Source organism: Balearica regulorum, chromosome 33 (genome assembly GCF_011004875.1).
Source record: "Balearica regulorum gibbericeps isolate bBalReg1 chromosome 33, bBalReg1.pri, whole genome shotgun sequence".
Lineage (NCBI taxonomy): Eukaryota > Metazoa > Chordata > Aves > Gruiformes > Gruidae > Balearica > Balearica regulorum.
Window position 1 is genome coordinate 320343 of NC_046216.1, and position 15333 is coordinate 335675.

Consider the following 15333-nt stretch of genomic DNA (forward strand, 5'->3'; position numbering starts at 1 on the left):
CCACCCAAAAAGTGAAGTGTAGACACATTACTATGTTTTAAATTACTGTGTTTAAAACAGATTCTTTCTTTTCATCCAAAATTCTGAGAATTCCATCCAGAAGAGTGATGGAGAGAGGTTACCTTTACGGGGAGCTGTGGATTTGTTGGGGTTGGGGTGTGTGTATTTGAATTCATGATTTGAAGCTGGGTTTTGTACATAAGTACAAAGTACACAATGCAGCAGTCCAGAACAAAACCTCAGAGAATGATGATCACTAAAATGCATTGTAAGGACTGAATTTTTTTCAGAAAAAAAGACTCTGCAGAAATTGTTCTTGGGATAAACATATCATATATCAAATCATGAAATGGAACAGCTCAGTTCTGCATGCGTGCTGCAAGTATTGGACAAAATGTATATAGAAAAGGGTGGGGGAAAGGACAATGTTTTAAGCTAAGGTATTAAACTATGCATAATACAGAATGTGATCAAGAATGTGTAATACATCAGTTGTGATTAAGCATTAAATTTGTCTAAGAAAATGACATAATCTTCCATTTCACAACAAAATTACCATATTAAAGAAAATTATTCCTCTTTAATGGAATAGATTCTCATGGTTGATTCTTTGTGTGAGTTTTTAAAGAAGGTATACAATTCTTCTGAGAATGCACAGTCTGTAAACGCGAACATCACAGATGTGTCAGTAACATTGAAAAAAGTCAAAGTTTTCTCATCACAATTAAGGTAAACTCCAACTTTCCTGGGATTTTTCTGTACCACTAGCCGTGTCCATGGATCAGTTCTTGCCCAGTAATCTTTAGAACACAAGCCCAGAGCCCAGAATCCTTCTTTAGGTGACAGAGAAATTATTCCTTTCCTTGGAGCGGATTTTTTTGCTACTCCAATGTCCCAGTCATTGCTTTTTTCAACATCCACCTCCCAGTAATGCTTCCCAGAGGAGAAACCTTCTGAGCCCAGCACACAGACAGATGAATCAAAACTCTCTTCATTTTGAGTCACTTTCTGGACCTGTGATTTATGCGTAAAACTCTTCTTGTCCACAGCAATAGACAAGTTGGGATGGGCTGTGTCCCCATCAACCTTGATGTCATCTACCACAAATAGATATTTGGGGCTTTATTAAAGTCCTCTAAAGCAAATATGCAAGAAGAGAAGGAAACTGGACTGTACTGCATTATATTCTGAAAATCTCCCTACAATTGGTCTAGAAAAACCTCTAAGCCCGGAAAGAAGGAGGTCTGCATTCAGACATATAAATTACATTTTAACTTTCAAGTATTTCACTTGACAGTGAAATATCTCCATATCACTGGAATAAAAGGCATTTGTAGACTCACAATCCAGTCCATGCTCAGCACTGCTTCTGTGGTATTCACAAATTTCCAAACATTGACTGAAAAAATTTTCCAACTCCAAGTTGGGAAATCTCAGACTGAGTCTAAGGTTAAACGATGCAGGTCATCCTTGGTCAGCACCCCAGCATTCGCAGGGACACATAAAGAGACAGTCCCCTTTGTGACACTCAGGGAAATAAATTTCAGCCTCATTGAATGAATTTCTCAGGCGGGGATGGATACAAATGAACAGGTTGGGTGAATTTTCCCTAATCCTCCGAAGGGAGGACAGAATGCACTTTCCGGTGAGTTTCTGGGTCTGTGCAACCGTGGTAGCTTTGTTCAACAGTGGCTGGGCAGAAAAGGATAGTGGAGAAGATGTGGCAGGCAGAGAGTCTACTATACAAGCCAAACTTCTGAGAAGTCAAATCAGATGAGTAAATATTAAATATTTGCCAGGGCAGAATCAGCTGAACTTGTTCTTTATGTATGAGAGATGAAAAGACGACCCAGCAGAGTAGGATCATGAAGTCCTGAGATGTGAGCTTAAAGGATTAGCTCAAAGGTAGGCATCTGTATGTGAAAAACATAAAGTTTTGGATGAATGTCTGAGCATGTGAACAGCGAGGTGTGAGATGTGCACCTGGAACTGAGTGCAGGAAAGGCTTTGAAGCTCCAGGACTTCAAGTTAGAAGCTCTAAATTCATTGTTCTGTCAAACAAGAACCATTCCTTCCTATCTTCAGACTTTCCTTTTAACTAGTTTTAAGGGACTTAAGAGACAATAATGACTTACCAATTTCTTTCCTCTGATTCACTGCAAACAAGATAAAAGCACAGAAAGAAAACATTACAATGGATTAGACATCAGTACTTGTTAGCACTACAGGATGACTCTGGGTACAGATAACTCTATTAATACCAAAGTTCAGCCATATCCTGAAATGCCATATTTTAACCCCCTGTTTCTGGAGTCACCATAGGTTTCCATGCAGTCAGATCTACATGACATTCACAGCCATTCCTAAATGGGGTCTTGTTCTTCTTATGTATACACGGAGGACCTTTTCTAACTAGAAAGGCTGGGAGGCACAAGTGATAAGAGGTAATCTTTTACACATCAGAGGGCAAGAGACATACAAGTATAGCCATGTGATTAAAGCTGGAGGTAACTAAAGGACGTGGGAAGAATACAGCATCTACATACAGGACCATTGGAGCTACTGTGAGTTATTCCCATGGATTAGGTTTGGCTTCATAATGGAAAAAGCTTTCTGAAGATTCAGGTGACATATTTCCAAGGAACATGGAGAGCAAAGTATATACAACTTCCAATGACAATAAACATGAAGGCATGTAGACAACCAGAAAGAATCATCATCCTCTGAATGCAGTTTCTCTGCCAAATCACCATGGGCAGCAAGAGAAGACACCAAGTCAGAGCAAGAACCACAACTTACAAAGAGTCTATTCTGGGACATTCTGCCTCAGGAAGCAACAAAAAAACCTGGCACAGTGGATGATTTGGAGCTGCATCTCACAAGCCTCTGACTCTGGCAGGGATCTCTTCAATACCTCATCATCAACCACTTTCCCACCAGGCTCCAGAGATGCTTGGTGGCCCAGGATTTCCAGCCCCATCAGCACCATCATGGCCTTCCCTCAACATACCCTTCCCTTACTCTCCTGCCAGCAACAAGGCCTCCACCAGCCAGAAGACCACAAGCAACATTCTGTGAAGACCCCCAAACCTCACAATTAGCTGGCTCACATGGCCTCCAGAAAGACAGCAACACTCACCAATCTCCTTCTTCAGGTTCTCTGAAAGAAGAGGGGAGAAAGGGAGGACATTTTGCTTAGCACTCCATCTCGAGGCCAAAAAAGACAAGGGAAAAGTATGGGTCTTATTTGGAAAGGCAGAATTGGCCTCTGCCAACACTTGTCCCCAACCATGACACCCCAAATGCAGAGCCATGGTGCAGCGCACTTCACGCAGTAACTCTCCTCTACAAAAGCGTGACACCACTCACGGTCACACTGCAGGCTCTCCCGGCTATCTTGTGGGGCCAGGGGTGACTTGCTTTCCACTGTCCCACCCTGACACCACACCCCACGATCTGCTTGCAGACATGGACCCCAGGGACTCAGTGCCACTCACCAATCTCCTTCTGGTTTTCTGTAAGAAAAGAGGGGGAAGAATGAAGGCCTTGCTTACCACGCCAGGTCCAAGAAAGAGAGGGAGAAAATCATTCACCAGGGACCATGGGAGTGACAGGAGTAGCAAAGCCCTTGTGTCTCATAGCACCGTTGCCATTGGGATCTGCAAGGAGGTCTTGCCCCAGGAGTTCTCAACCAGGAACAAGGGAGGACAGGGGCGCAGCACATCCCTCTGTCAGAGAGCATGCGTACAGGCCTCCTGGCACTCTTTGGAGACAGAGACAGCCCACATTCCCTGCCTGCCTGCCCATGCTGCACCACTCCCACTGTGGCCCTTCTCAGCACAGCATGAGAAGTCTTCAGCAAGGCACGCTTGACCTCTGCAAACAGCCACACCCAGCCAGGGCTACCCTGGGCACTGAGCTGTGGTGGCAGTGCGCTACTTGTACTCACCCTTCTCTGCATTACGTGCTGCCATGTGTTGCGAATGGATCTCTTCTGTAAATGAGGGGTAGGAAGAAAGGAGAGCAATCAGGGCTGACCAGGCAGAAGATGCTGCCAGCAGGGGGGACCAGGGATCCCTCAGCTCTGGGAACAGCAACATGCAGTCCCCATACTTGTTGAGACCTGGTGCCCTCCCACGCACTCCCTACACTTTACAGCCATGCCCCTGCCTGGCACAGACTCCCTGCATGGCTGCCCCCTCTGCCAGCGTCACAGCCGCAAGCCCTTGTTGGCATGTCCAGTGCTGAGGGACACAGCACCACCCCTTGGTCAGCACCCGGCAATTCAGAAGCTGGAGTTCCCCCACCACAACCTCCCTGCAACTTCTTTGTGGCTCACAGAGGGCATTCAACCTGGCAGCTTCCTGCTTTCCATGGGCGGGTGTTCCCTTTACCCAGGGATGGATTCTGTCTCTTGGGCCACCACTTCTGACTGTGGGGACCACATGTGACTGTGGGGCACTGCCTCAGCAAAGCCCAAGCCAGGGAGTACCTGCTGCCACATTGAGCCTTGGGCACTGGCAGGGTCACTCGACGGGGCACTTGGGTAGCACTTGGCATTGCTGGAGCATCCATCCTCAACCACCCCAAAACTTCTATCCCATTGAGGCAGGCATGTGGGCAAGCAGAAAGACTCACTGTTCCTTGCATGCAGTTCCTCTGCCGAGTCACCATGGTCACAGGAGAAGAAGACATCAAGTCAGGGCAAGACCCACAAGGTCCTTGCAAGCCAGTCCATTCCGGGACTGCCCACCCCAGGCAGGGATGAAAAACTCCTCTGCCATAGTAGATGGTTCACACTCCTTGGAGTCAAGCCTCACATGCCTCCACTTGGGATTATTGCCACCGAGCACAACCAACCACATCCCTACCATGACTGAGGGCTGGTGAGGGATGCAGGCTCTGCACCCCATCAGCCATAACGTGGCCTTGCCTCAACATATCTTTCCCTCATGCTTCTACCTGCATCAAAGCCTCCACCAACCAGGACACCACCAACCACCTTCCATGGCAACCCCAAATCCCACTCAGTGCAATGGCCATGGCTGCCACTAGAGTTCCTTTCCCCAGGGACCTTTGGTGGAAGAAATCAGAGGGAAAGCAGGGAGAGGTTGCCTCCAACCCAGCTGTCTCTCAGCATTCCCGACACTACTCACGCTCACACTGCAGGCTCTCCCGGCTATCCCATGGGGCCAGGGGTGACTTGCTCTCCACTGTCCCATCCTGACACCACACCCCACGATCTGCTTGCAGACACAGACCTCAGGGACTCAGTGGCACTCACCAATCACAGCCACATGCCCTTGTTGGTATGTCCGGTGCTGAGGGACACGGCACCACCCCTTGGCCAGCACCTGGCAATTCAGAAGCTGGAGTTCCCACACCACAGCCTCCCTGCAACTTCTTTGTGGCTCACACAGGGCATTCAACCTGGCAGCTTCCTACTTTCCAGGGGACAGTGTTCCCTTTACCCAGGGATGGATTCTGTCTCTTGGGCCACCACTTCTCCACTTGACTGAGCAGCAAGGACTCAGAACCTTCACAATGGAGTCCAGTCAGCAACAAGGCCCCTCAGCCATGAGAACATCTCACCAGCCCTGCCGAATGCATGCTCAGCCAGGAGAACAGCCATGGGCCTCAGGAACTGAACAACCATCGCACTGTCAGCTCTCCACTAATGAGCTTGCACCATGGGCAGGCAAGGAGACTAAACCCCAAATATCCACATTTATTAATCTCATTCCGAGAGTGTGCTGAATGGCAAAGACACCATAAATAGTAACTCCACAGAAGCTATGGGGCAATCCCTTAAAAAAGGAAAGATTAAAAGCCAGCCCACAAGTGGCTGTGGGATTGATTCTTCAATGCCAAGAACTGTGTAATGGGATCTCTGGCATGGAGAAATAGCTTACCTGCTAAAATATTGAGAACAAGGAGGCAGACAATCCAGGACAAGTTATTGTTTCCTGTAAAATGGAGAAAAAGGGATTGAAAAAACTGACATCAATTTTCTTGCTCTGCAGCACCCACATACACAGAGTGGCCATTGAGTCACATAATCTGCACTATTTGGACATGGTTAGCAGAAGAACACTATCAGCAAAATAATTTTTTTCTGGAAATATGATGAGGAACACAAGAAGTCCTAAAGGAAGTTGAAATGCAACAGTGATAGCTGCATTTTAAATTCACTTCCTTGTGTCCAAGAATTATCCACATACAGACACTGAAAACCTTGTTTGACATAAACTGGGAAGTATGATTTTTTTTTTCTTCCTTGTGATTTTTTTATTATTTTTGGTCTTCACAATTCGTCTCCATTTTTCTTCAAGAGGCCACTATCTCTGAAGTGAGCAATATTGTTCTAAGTGATACCATTAAAATACTTTAGTTTAAGACAAGTTACCCAGAGACGTTGTGGAATCTCCCTCTCTGGAGATATTCAAAACCTGCCTGGATGTGATCCTGTGCAATCTGCTCTGGGTGAACCTGCTTTATCAGAGGGGTTGGACTAGATGATCTCCAGAGATGCCTTCCAACCTCTGACATTCTGTGATTCTGTGACCTTCAAAGCTTACACTGAGAAGCAATTTCAGAGGAAAGCTCATCCTTAGCCTTGCTGCTCAACACCACCTTTTAGGCATAATAACCCTCTAATAGCCTAATGCCAAAGTCTTTCCTTACTGCCAGCAGCTGGCAGTCAGAGACCTGCCAGAAAAACTTGTCTGCCAGCATCAAGAAATAGATGTTCATGCTGAGAAACAGGCTAGTATGCACTCAGCTCAGGAGTCCACTGTGTTCCTGGCTTCCTGGGGTCAGCAGATGCTCTTCCCATTTCAGCCACAGTCCCAATAGTGAGCTGCTGTGACTGCAGATTCATTGGCTTCCTGACAGTATTGAGCAATAGACTCCTCTTAGGCAAAATCTCATTCCCTAACTATTGTACCTGTTAGTCTTCATAGTATGAAATTGTATCAACTTTCTTTAGATACATGTAGTTTACACTGTAAGCTGAATAGTCAAGCTTTAGTAAGCATGACTGAAGGGGCCCAGCTCATTTCAAGGAGGACAGCCCCACTGGGAGAGAAGGACCTTTGTTTCTCAGAATCTTAAAGCTGTCAACGAAGGATAAAGGATACCCTTGGACTACCAAGATAACATCAGCATCCCAGCCCCTCTAACATCTCTGTGAAAACCTCTGATGTTGTAGATAAGTAACTGTAGCAAGACCAACTCCAGGGACATCTAGATCAATAAAGAAGCAGACGGATGATAACACCATGGAATTATCATTGCTTTGCAGACAGTAGTGTGTGTGTGTGTGTGTGTTAAGTAGCGATTAGTCAAATCATGTTGTAACTGAACACTTGAAAGGTATAAGAACCATGTGTAAAACCACATTTGTGTTTCCCAATTTATCTGGGACGCCTCATGGGCATGAATAAAAGAATTACACTTGCAGTTCTATACTTTGCGTCCTAGCCTCTCTCCTCGATTGGCATGGGCCAGCTGTGAATTTTCATGACACTCCCAAATGGATTCAACTATTGAGTGCTGCAGAAAACTATGTGAAATAATTCACAGCATTAGGCCTAGCCTCCTCATTAGTGGAGGATGATGCATTACCCGAGTGAAAAGAGAGTAGCTTTGCTTGCTCAGTGCCAAAATACATCATATAAATCTCAGTTGCTGCATACCTGACTGTTGAGCAATTTGTGGACTGCGTTCCCTATCAGTGGTCACAAAAGAAGGTGGCGGTTGTCCACAGGGTATCTCAATGGAGCTCTCTATTGCAAAAATATTGTCCATCTCCTGTAGAATGCTTGTCTGGGCCAGTGAGGATATATCTTCTCCTTCATGATTAACCCACATCACTTTGGGCTTTTCATAGGAACCTCTTATTCTGCCCTTGTATGTACAAGTGCCTGAGTGTGGCACAATGATTTCATTCATGGAACCTGTAACAGAGGTAATTTAACACCACCACATCTGGCACAACACAGAAATACCAAGTATGCCATGAAAGAGATCTCACAGAACAACTGAACTTTTGTTGTTGTTTCATCTGTAATCAAAACCATCTGGCTTTTGAGCATTTCTTTTTTAATAATTCCACACTTGAAAGAGTCGTATGAGTTTTCTGTGTATAAGAGTGAAACTGCTGAAATAAATGAAAACACACAGGACTGTGTACAAGAAGCTGTCCCAAACTGTAAGTGATACAGCCTGTCACTTCAGGTGAGAAGGTAAAAGACAGAAGTGATGCTAAAGAGATAACAATACTCAGGTTCAGACTGTTAAAAATAAGGGAAAGCTATGAGCTCCTTAAGCTATGGCTGAACTCAGCCCAAAGAGGCAGAGCACTGAGAAGGTCACTCTCAGCACTTTCCTGGATCATCATTTCATGGTGTTCCCCTGGAGATGCCACAAGGGCAACCCAAACCTCCATCACCCAACAGCAAAGATTTGTCCTGAAGGGTAAGATTCTGCAGGTTGCCTGGGGCTTCAGGGAAGGTGCTGAGATCTATCCAATTTCAGCTCAATTTCAGTCAATTCTAGCAGTAACAGAGAGGTCTGAGGGGCCCCTCAACAAAGTAAGTGCAGGTGCAAAACTGTGACCTACCTGATCGGCTTATCTTGGATTTGATGAGTTGGACTACACATACTACATCTACATTATCACAAGGCACTATGATGGTGCTTTGCACTGTGAAATGGTCTCTCTCACTCCAGGTTATATTGGTCTTGGCCTCCACATTTACTGTGTCTCCTCCATAGTTCATCCAAATGACTTCAGGCTTTGGGTACCATTGTTTTGACTTACACGTGTAGCGACACATACTCTCCTCTTGCAGATCCCTGTCCAAAGTTGGCTTATACCCAATTGCTGTAACAGAGTAAGTCAATGAATATGAAAAAGAGTTAGAGTTACGGCAAAGAAACAACAACAAAATAAACCAACAAAACTCAGAAAGCCTCAGTATCTTTCTCTAAAAATTCATACCTCTCACACCTGGTCAGATCAGGGGGGCCATTTATCTGGATTCCAACAATGGTGAGCACTAGAGCATCTTACCACAGAGATAAAGTGAACCCCAGTGAGCCTGGATGATCAAAGGTCAGGAAGACCATCTGGGAATTTGCAAAATAGATGATCACTTTCCACGTGACTGAGAGGGATATGATACAGGTCCATAAAAAAGGAATGGTGTGGAGAGGAAGAAGAGCAAGGATTTGTTCCCTGTTTTGTCCAATATCAAAACAGGAGTCATCAAGTCAGCCTAGCACATGGTAGGTTCAAAAGAAAAGAAATTAAAAGGGCCTTTAAACATGACATTGATCTGTGGAATAGACTGATGTCAGATTTGTGGATACTAGATGTTTCCATGCACTCAGACTAAGCTTCAGATTGTGACTTGTCCAACAGGAGGTTGGATCTGATAAGGTGCCTTTGGGAAGTGCTTTCAGGTTTGCATTTGGGATAGGTCTTCTGAGAGGGGGAGATTTCTAATGAGGAGAGTAAAGGAGTCTTTATCATATCATTATGTGTACTGCACATCAGTGACTACCCTCCCTAAGACCTCTGAGTAATTATAGAATCATAGAATGGTTTGAGTTGGAAGGGACCTTAAAGACCACCTAGTTCCAACCCCCCTGCCATGGACAGGAACACCCTCCACTAGACCACGTTACCTAAAGCCTCATCCAACCTGGCCTTAAACACTTCCAGGGATGGGGCATCCAAAACCTCTCTGGGCAACCTGTTCCAATGTCTCACCAACCTCACAGGGAAGAATTTCTTCCTAACATCTAATCTCAATGTACCCTCCTTCATGTTAAAACCATTACCCCTTGTCCTGTCACTACTTGCCCTTGCAAACAGTCCCTGTCCAGCTTTCCTGTAGGCCCCCTTCAGGTACTGGAAGACTGCAATAAGGTCTCCCTGGAGCCTTCTCTTCTCCAAAGTGGTAAGTGGTTGAGTCACCATCCCTGGAGGTATTTAAAACATGCGTAAATATGATGCTTAGGGACATGGTTTAGTGGTTGGACTTGGCAGGGCTGGGTTAATGGTTGGACTTAATGATCTTAAAGGTCTTCTCCAACCAAAACAATCTTGTGATTCTATGATTCACATTTTTTAAATTTCTAATAATTTTTTGGAATTGGAATGTTTTCTTCTATTTATCTGAATGTTTTCTTCTCTTTCCACTTTGGACTTCTAATTGTTTTTTCATTACAGAAAGCAAAACATCCCTAACTGTAGAGGCAGAACATTCATAATCCCAGAAGAGAAAACAACTATAAGTTCTTTATACAGGGATATTCAGCACCTATATAGGGATTTATATAGGGATATTCAGCATCTTAATGCAGTTCCCCATTGCACTATTTCCCACATGATAAGCTACATGCCCTGTTCCCCTCAGTTCCCACCTTTTAGCTATTCAGGATTGAAGCAAGACTTTCCAAGTACTTCCTGCGTCTTTGCTTATTTCCCCATTTCTCCAAGTGACCCTTAAGTGTTATGGAGTCCTGCTTTCCTGGAGATGGCTAAACACTTGCCCCTCAGGGGGAATTAGTGAATGAATTCTTCATTTTGCTTTGATTGCATGCACAGCTTTTGCTTTACCTATTAAACTGTCTTTATCTCAACCCACAATTTTTCATACTTTTACCCTTCCAGTTGTCTCCTCCATCCCACTGGGGCAGGAAGTGAACAGGCAGCTGTGTGATGCTTAGCTGCTTACTGCGGTTAAATCACAACGAGGTCTCAGCTGTCCAGTAAGGAACAGGCAGAGCCATAGAGTCACAATGGGAACTGAACTCAGCATGGTCATAGCAGGTTGCATTTCACTCTGAAAATCTCCCTGTTTACCTGTAACATTAAGGTGAGTCGTAGCCTCCTGTGTGATGACACTGCTGTTCACAGCACAAACATATGCACCCTCGTCAGCTACTTGCACTTGACGGATAACCAGAAGAAATGCTCTTCTCTGCCAGTGTCCCGCAACCCTCCACTGTTCTGCATCCTGGTGCTGCTCCACCACCCCCCCCAGGCTGGAGGAAGAGCACAGTGGAGCATCCCTCCCCTTTTCCAATTTGTACCAAAGCACGCTCATGTTAGAGGGGACATTGTCTGTCAGCTGGCAGGACAGAGTCACTTGCTCTCCAACAAGGACAACTGATGGTTCTATGCTGATGGTGATAGGCACTTCATCTGCAAAGAAGAAGTGGGAGAAAATGCATTGGTTTTCCCCATGAATGTAATCTTTCCATAGAGGGAAGAAAGTCATATGTGTTGGCTGAGCTCTAGGTTAAAGTCTCATAATCCCTTACAAAGAGGACAGGGTCTTGAGTCATTGCTACTACCTCCTCCAGGCACAGACATGCTTTAATTATCAAATTTCCTGGTTTTATATGTATCAGTTGCATTACATACTCATGAAACATACTCATGGGTATTGTGGGCAGTGATTTATTCAGGAAGACAATAGGCACACTTGTGCAAGGACTGCAAAACAACTCTCCCTGAGCTAGGAGCAAGTTACCACACATGAAGCGCAAAGATCTGTGCGATGTTCTATGCACTCTGTAAATTTACAACCTGCAAGGCAATCTGCACAGGCCCTGGCTCTGTGACCCAGGAGAGACTGAAAATGCCTCCCTCGTGTGTTGTAAGTGAATACACCTATGCTGCTTCCCTGAAATAGCTGACACCCCAGAGCAGGACTGGGATGTCTCACATCACTAAGATGGCTGATGTTATCCCAAACTTGGGCTTGGAGATGTCAGACACCACATACATATATATATACATACAATGCATTTGTTCCTTTAGCAACTATGAACTGAAGTGCAGGCATGATATCTTAGGATAACGGGCTAACTGGATACAGTAGGGAGTTTCTTACCTGTAAGCCACTTTCCAATTAAAATACATGTTGGAAGAACAAAGAACAGGACTAGTAAAATCTTCCTTTCTGAGCGCTTATTCCATATATCCTCCAAAAATGTCATGTGGGTCAAATCAAATTCCTTCTCTTTCCCTGGGAAATGGATGATGCACTGTGAAAATGAGAAAGAATTCCTGAGAGGAATGAAAAAGAAGAGAATGAATCATGCTAAAGAGGGAAATACAAAGGCAGCACCTGGCTCTGCCTGCTGTGTTCAGGTCCTGTGGGACTGTGTCATGTTGGTGGGGTCACCCACAGCTTCTGGCTCCTTTCTTTGAGGGAAAAGCTGCCCATTTCCATTCCCTGACAGTCCCTGTTCTTGGGCACAGGAACATCTGACTTCAAACTGATTTGAGTGGCAAACCAGAAGTCCAGGATTCCCACTGCCAGCCCTGTATGCATATTACTAGGCTCTCATGCAATGAATCTCTTTTTGGATGTCTATAGGAAACTGGGCTGTGCTTCATACTTCCCAGCGTACTTTGATTCTGTGTGTCACTTGGATAAGAACACTATCCTGGACAAGGATGTGACAATCACAGAAAATCCTGCTTTTGCTTCATTACAGACAAGCAGGTGTGGTCCTCATGCATAAATGAGAGAGAATGGGAGTGACTGCCTGGTCTGGTTCTCCCACAGTCTCCTTGGAAACTTTTTCAGGGTCTTGGAAGGCTTGAGAAAAGCAATATATTCCACAGAGGTGCAACACTGCAGCTCATCTATGCCCAGTCAATTATGACTTTACTCCCACCAGCCACTGTCTTCTGTCTTTTACAGTTCCTCACACAGCCTGGCTAAATCAATCAGCACACCCCATTCCTTATCTCTATGGCTGCGTTATCTTAAGTCCCAACAAGTTCGTACTCTTGCCCTCTTAGCAGAAAACGTTGCTGAACTGCTGAAGGGCAGAAAAAGTGTTGTTCGGTAGGGCAATAAAACTGGAGGAATTATTAATGCTCTAAGAAGGCACCTGGGGAGTACACCATGACTTGCAAGGGTCTCAAATTTACTCTAAATGCACAGACTGTAAGAGGGAGGCACTGCAAGCACAGTGCAAGAAAACACCACACATCATACTAATCACCTGAAAGGCAGGAGAGAGGACTATAAGGCATCCCCAGGGATGTTCCCTCCCTTTGCTTTACTGAACTCCAGAGTCACGCTGAGCTGCTTGGTACCAAAGCTGAACTACATATCAAAATGTACAATTACCCACAATCTGATTATCAACTGGCACTTATTTTTTATCTTGTTATTTATCTTTTCACAATAGTGTATTTGAAGGACAGAGAATTAACATCCATGTCTAAAGAATTCAACATTTTGAATGAATGAAAACAGCAAAATGTATATCCAGCTGTCACTGTTTCATGCATTTGCATTCTTCTTCTACAACCCTTAATTCCCTGCTGTGCTAAATATTTATACCTATATAACAAAGATAATTTTAATAGCTATTTACCATTCTAAAGGAGAGGATGTTACATTTTCAATCAATCACATTGGAAGATTATATATATCAACAAAGTATTAGTTCAATGATATAAAGTAACTAAAACTACAGTATAAATCTCAAAACAGTACCTGATTAACTAACGCAAATATTCATAGGCTTAGTTATTAAAGTAGTCCTTCCTTACTAACGCTAAGATATCCTCCACCTTATTCTTTCTCATTCATTAATCCTCAGATATAACTTGTGAAGTAGCAAATAGAATATAACTGCCCCAAAGACATCTAGAATATATTATTTTGCTGTTTTCATTGTGCATCCTTTCTAGCATAAAAAAGTCTTGTGCCCTTACCTTTTGGAAGGAGTGTCTTGGCTAGAGATTTTAAAAAATACAGGAAGGAACAAGATGACTCAAGTTACCACTGAAGTAGGAGGAGCAATTCTGCACTACTGGGAAAATGATAAGAAATGGCTTTCACGTGTTGGTGAACTCAAGAAGTCTGATAGAAGATCATAAGTAAATACAAGAGACTTGTTTTCTGGGTGTATTGGGTGTCTGTGGCCAGGTTGGTAGCAAGGTGGCTGCAAGGGTGGTCTGTGTGGTAAAATCTGACTGTCTGCTCCCATGTTAAACACAGCTGATTCAAGGTGGCTGCAAAATTTACCTTCCCCAGACCAAAGCTGAGCCAATCAATGAAGTTGGTGGCATCTCTGAGAAGACATGTTTATGACATGTTTTATGACAAGACCAAATCTTTAAACACCTCCTCCCACCCCTCCTTCTTCCTGGGCTAAACCTTACTCCCCATTTCTACCTACTCCCCCTCCAGCAGCACAGGGGGACGGGTAATGGGAGTTGTGGTCAGTTCATCACACGTTGTTTCTGCTGCTCCTTCATCCTCACAGGGAGGACTCCTCACACTCTTCCCCTGCTCCAGCATGGGGGCCCTCTCATGGGGGACAGTCCTCCATCAGCTTCTCCAATATGACTTCTTCCCACGGGCTGCAGTTCTTCACCAACTTCTCCAACGTGGGTCTCTCCCATGGGATGCAGACCTTCAGGAACGGGCTGCTCCAGCGTGGGTCCCCCATGGGGTCCCGAGTCCTGCCAGCAAACCTGCTCTGGTGTGGGCTCCTCTCTCCATGGGTCCACAGGTCCTGCCAGGAACTTGCTCCAGCACAGGGTTCCCACAGGGCCACAGCCTCCTTTGGGTGCCTCCACCTGCTCCGGCGTGGGGTCCTCCATGGGCTGCAGGTGGAATCTCTACACCCCCTCATCCTTCCTCCATGGGCTGCAGGGGGACAGCCTGCTTCACCATGGTCTTCACCACGGGCTGCAGGGGGATCTCTGCTCCGGCACCTGGAGCACCTCCTGCCCCTCCTTCTGCACTGACCTTGGTGTCTGCAGAGTTTCTTACATCTTCTCACTCCTCTCTCTGGCTGCAAAAGCTTCCACTATTTTTTTTCCCTTCTTAAATATGTTATCCCAGAGGTGCTACCACCGTCACTGATGGGCTTGGCCTTGGCTAGCAGTGGGTCTGTCTTAGAGCCATCTGGCATTGGCTCTGTCAGACACAGGAAGCTTCTAGCAGCTTCTTGCAGAAGCCACCCCTGTAGGCCCCCACTACTAAAACTTTGCCATGCAAACCCAAATCAAAACCAAATACAGTTTGTAACTGGAATTTGGCCATTTTGACACAAAGGTCTTTGAATATTTTTCACAACATAGAGTTCAGAGAAAGATTTACTCTCCCCTCAGCCTGCCAAAATTTAACCAAAAGACAGGTGTGAAAACATGAAATCAAATTAAAAGAAAGTGCAGATGATATTAAGATCAATTTAAATACAATTTATTATAAAGTTTTTGTGTAACATTTTCATGTATGATGAAATCTTCAGGCATTTAGTCACATATTTTTTCTCCAT

The 15333-nt window shown here is 44.9% G+C and overlaps 1 protein-coding gene across 1 annotated transcript; it reads right to left on the reverse strand.

Annotated features, from left to right (window-relative positions):
* Positions 1-539: 539 nt before the first annotated feature.
* LOC142598994 (butyrophilin subfamily 1 member A1-like) lies at positions 540-12018 on the reverse strand. The gene is made up of 8 exons (XM_075738505.1): positions 11913-12018; positions 10877-11218; positions 8624-8887; positions 7698-7958; positions 5913-5966; positions 3498-3515; positions 3022-3160; positions 540-1120 (listed from the first exon to the last, which is right to left on the reverse strand). The coding sequence occupies exons 1-8, from the start codon at positions 12016-12018 to the stop codon at positions 571-573; spliced, it is 1734 nt and encodes a 577-aa protein (XP_075594620.1). The 3' UTR covers positions 540-570.
* Positions 12019-15333: the final 3315 nt, after the last annotated feature.

Bases quoted from the DNA above. Each gene is read 5' to 3' on its own strand.
- LOC142598994 (XM_075738505.1), bottom strand. From the start codon at position 12,018: ATGACATTTTTGGAGGATATATGGAATAAGCGCTCAGAAAGGAAGATT. The intron at 7,959-8,623 runs GTAGGTCACAGT...CCTCTGTTACAG, and splicing joins ATCCAAGATAAGCCGATCAG to GTTCCATGAATGAAATCATT. The intron at 5,967-7,697 runs GTATGCAGCAAC...TCCATTTTACAG, and splicing joins ACAAATTGCTCAACAGTCAG to GAAACAATAACTTGTCCTGG.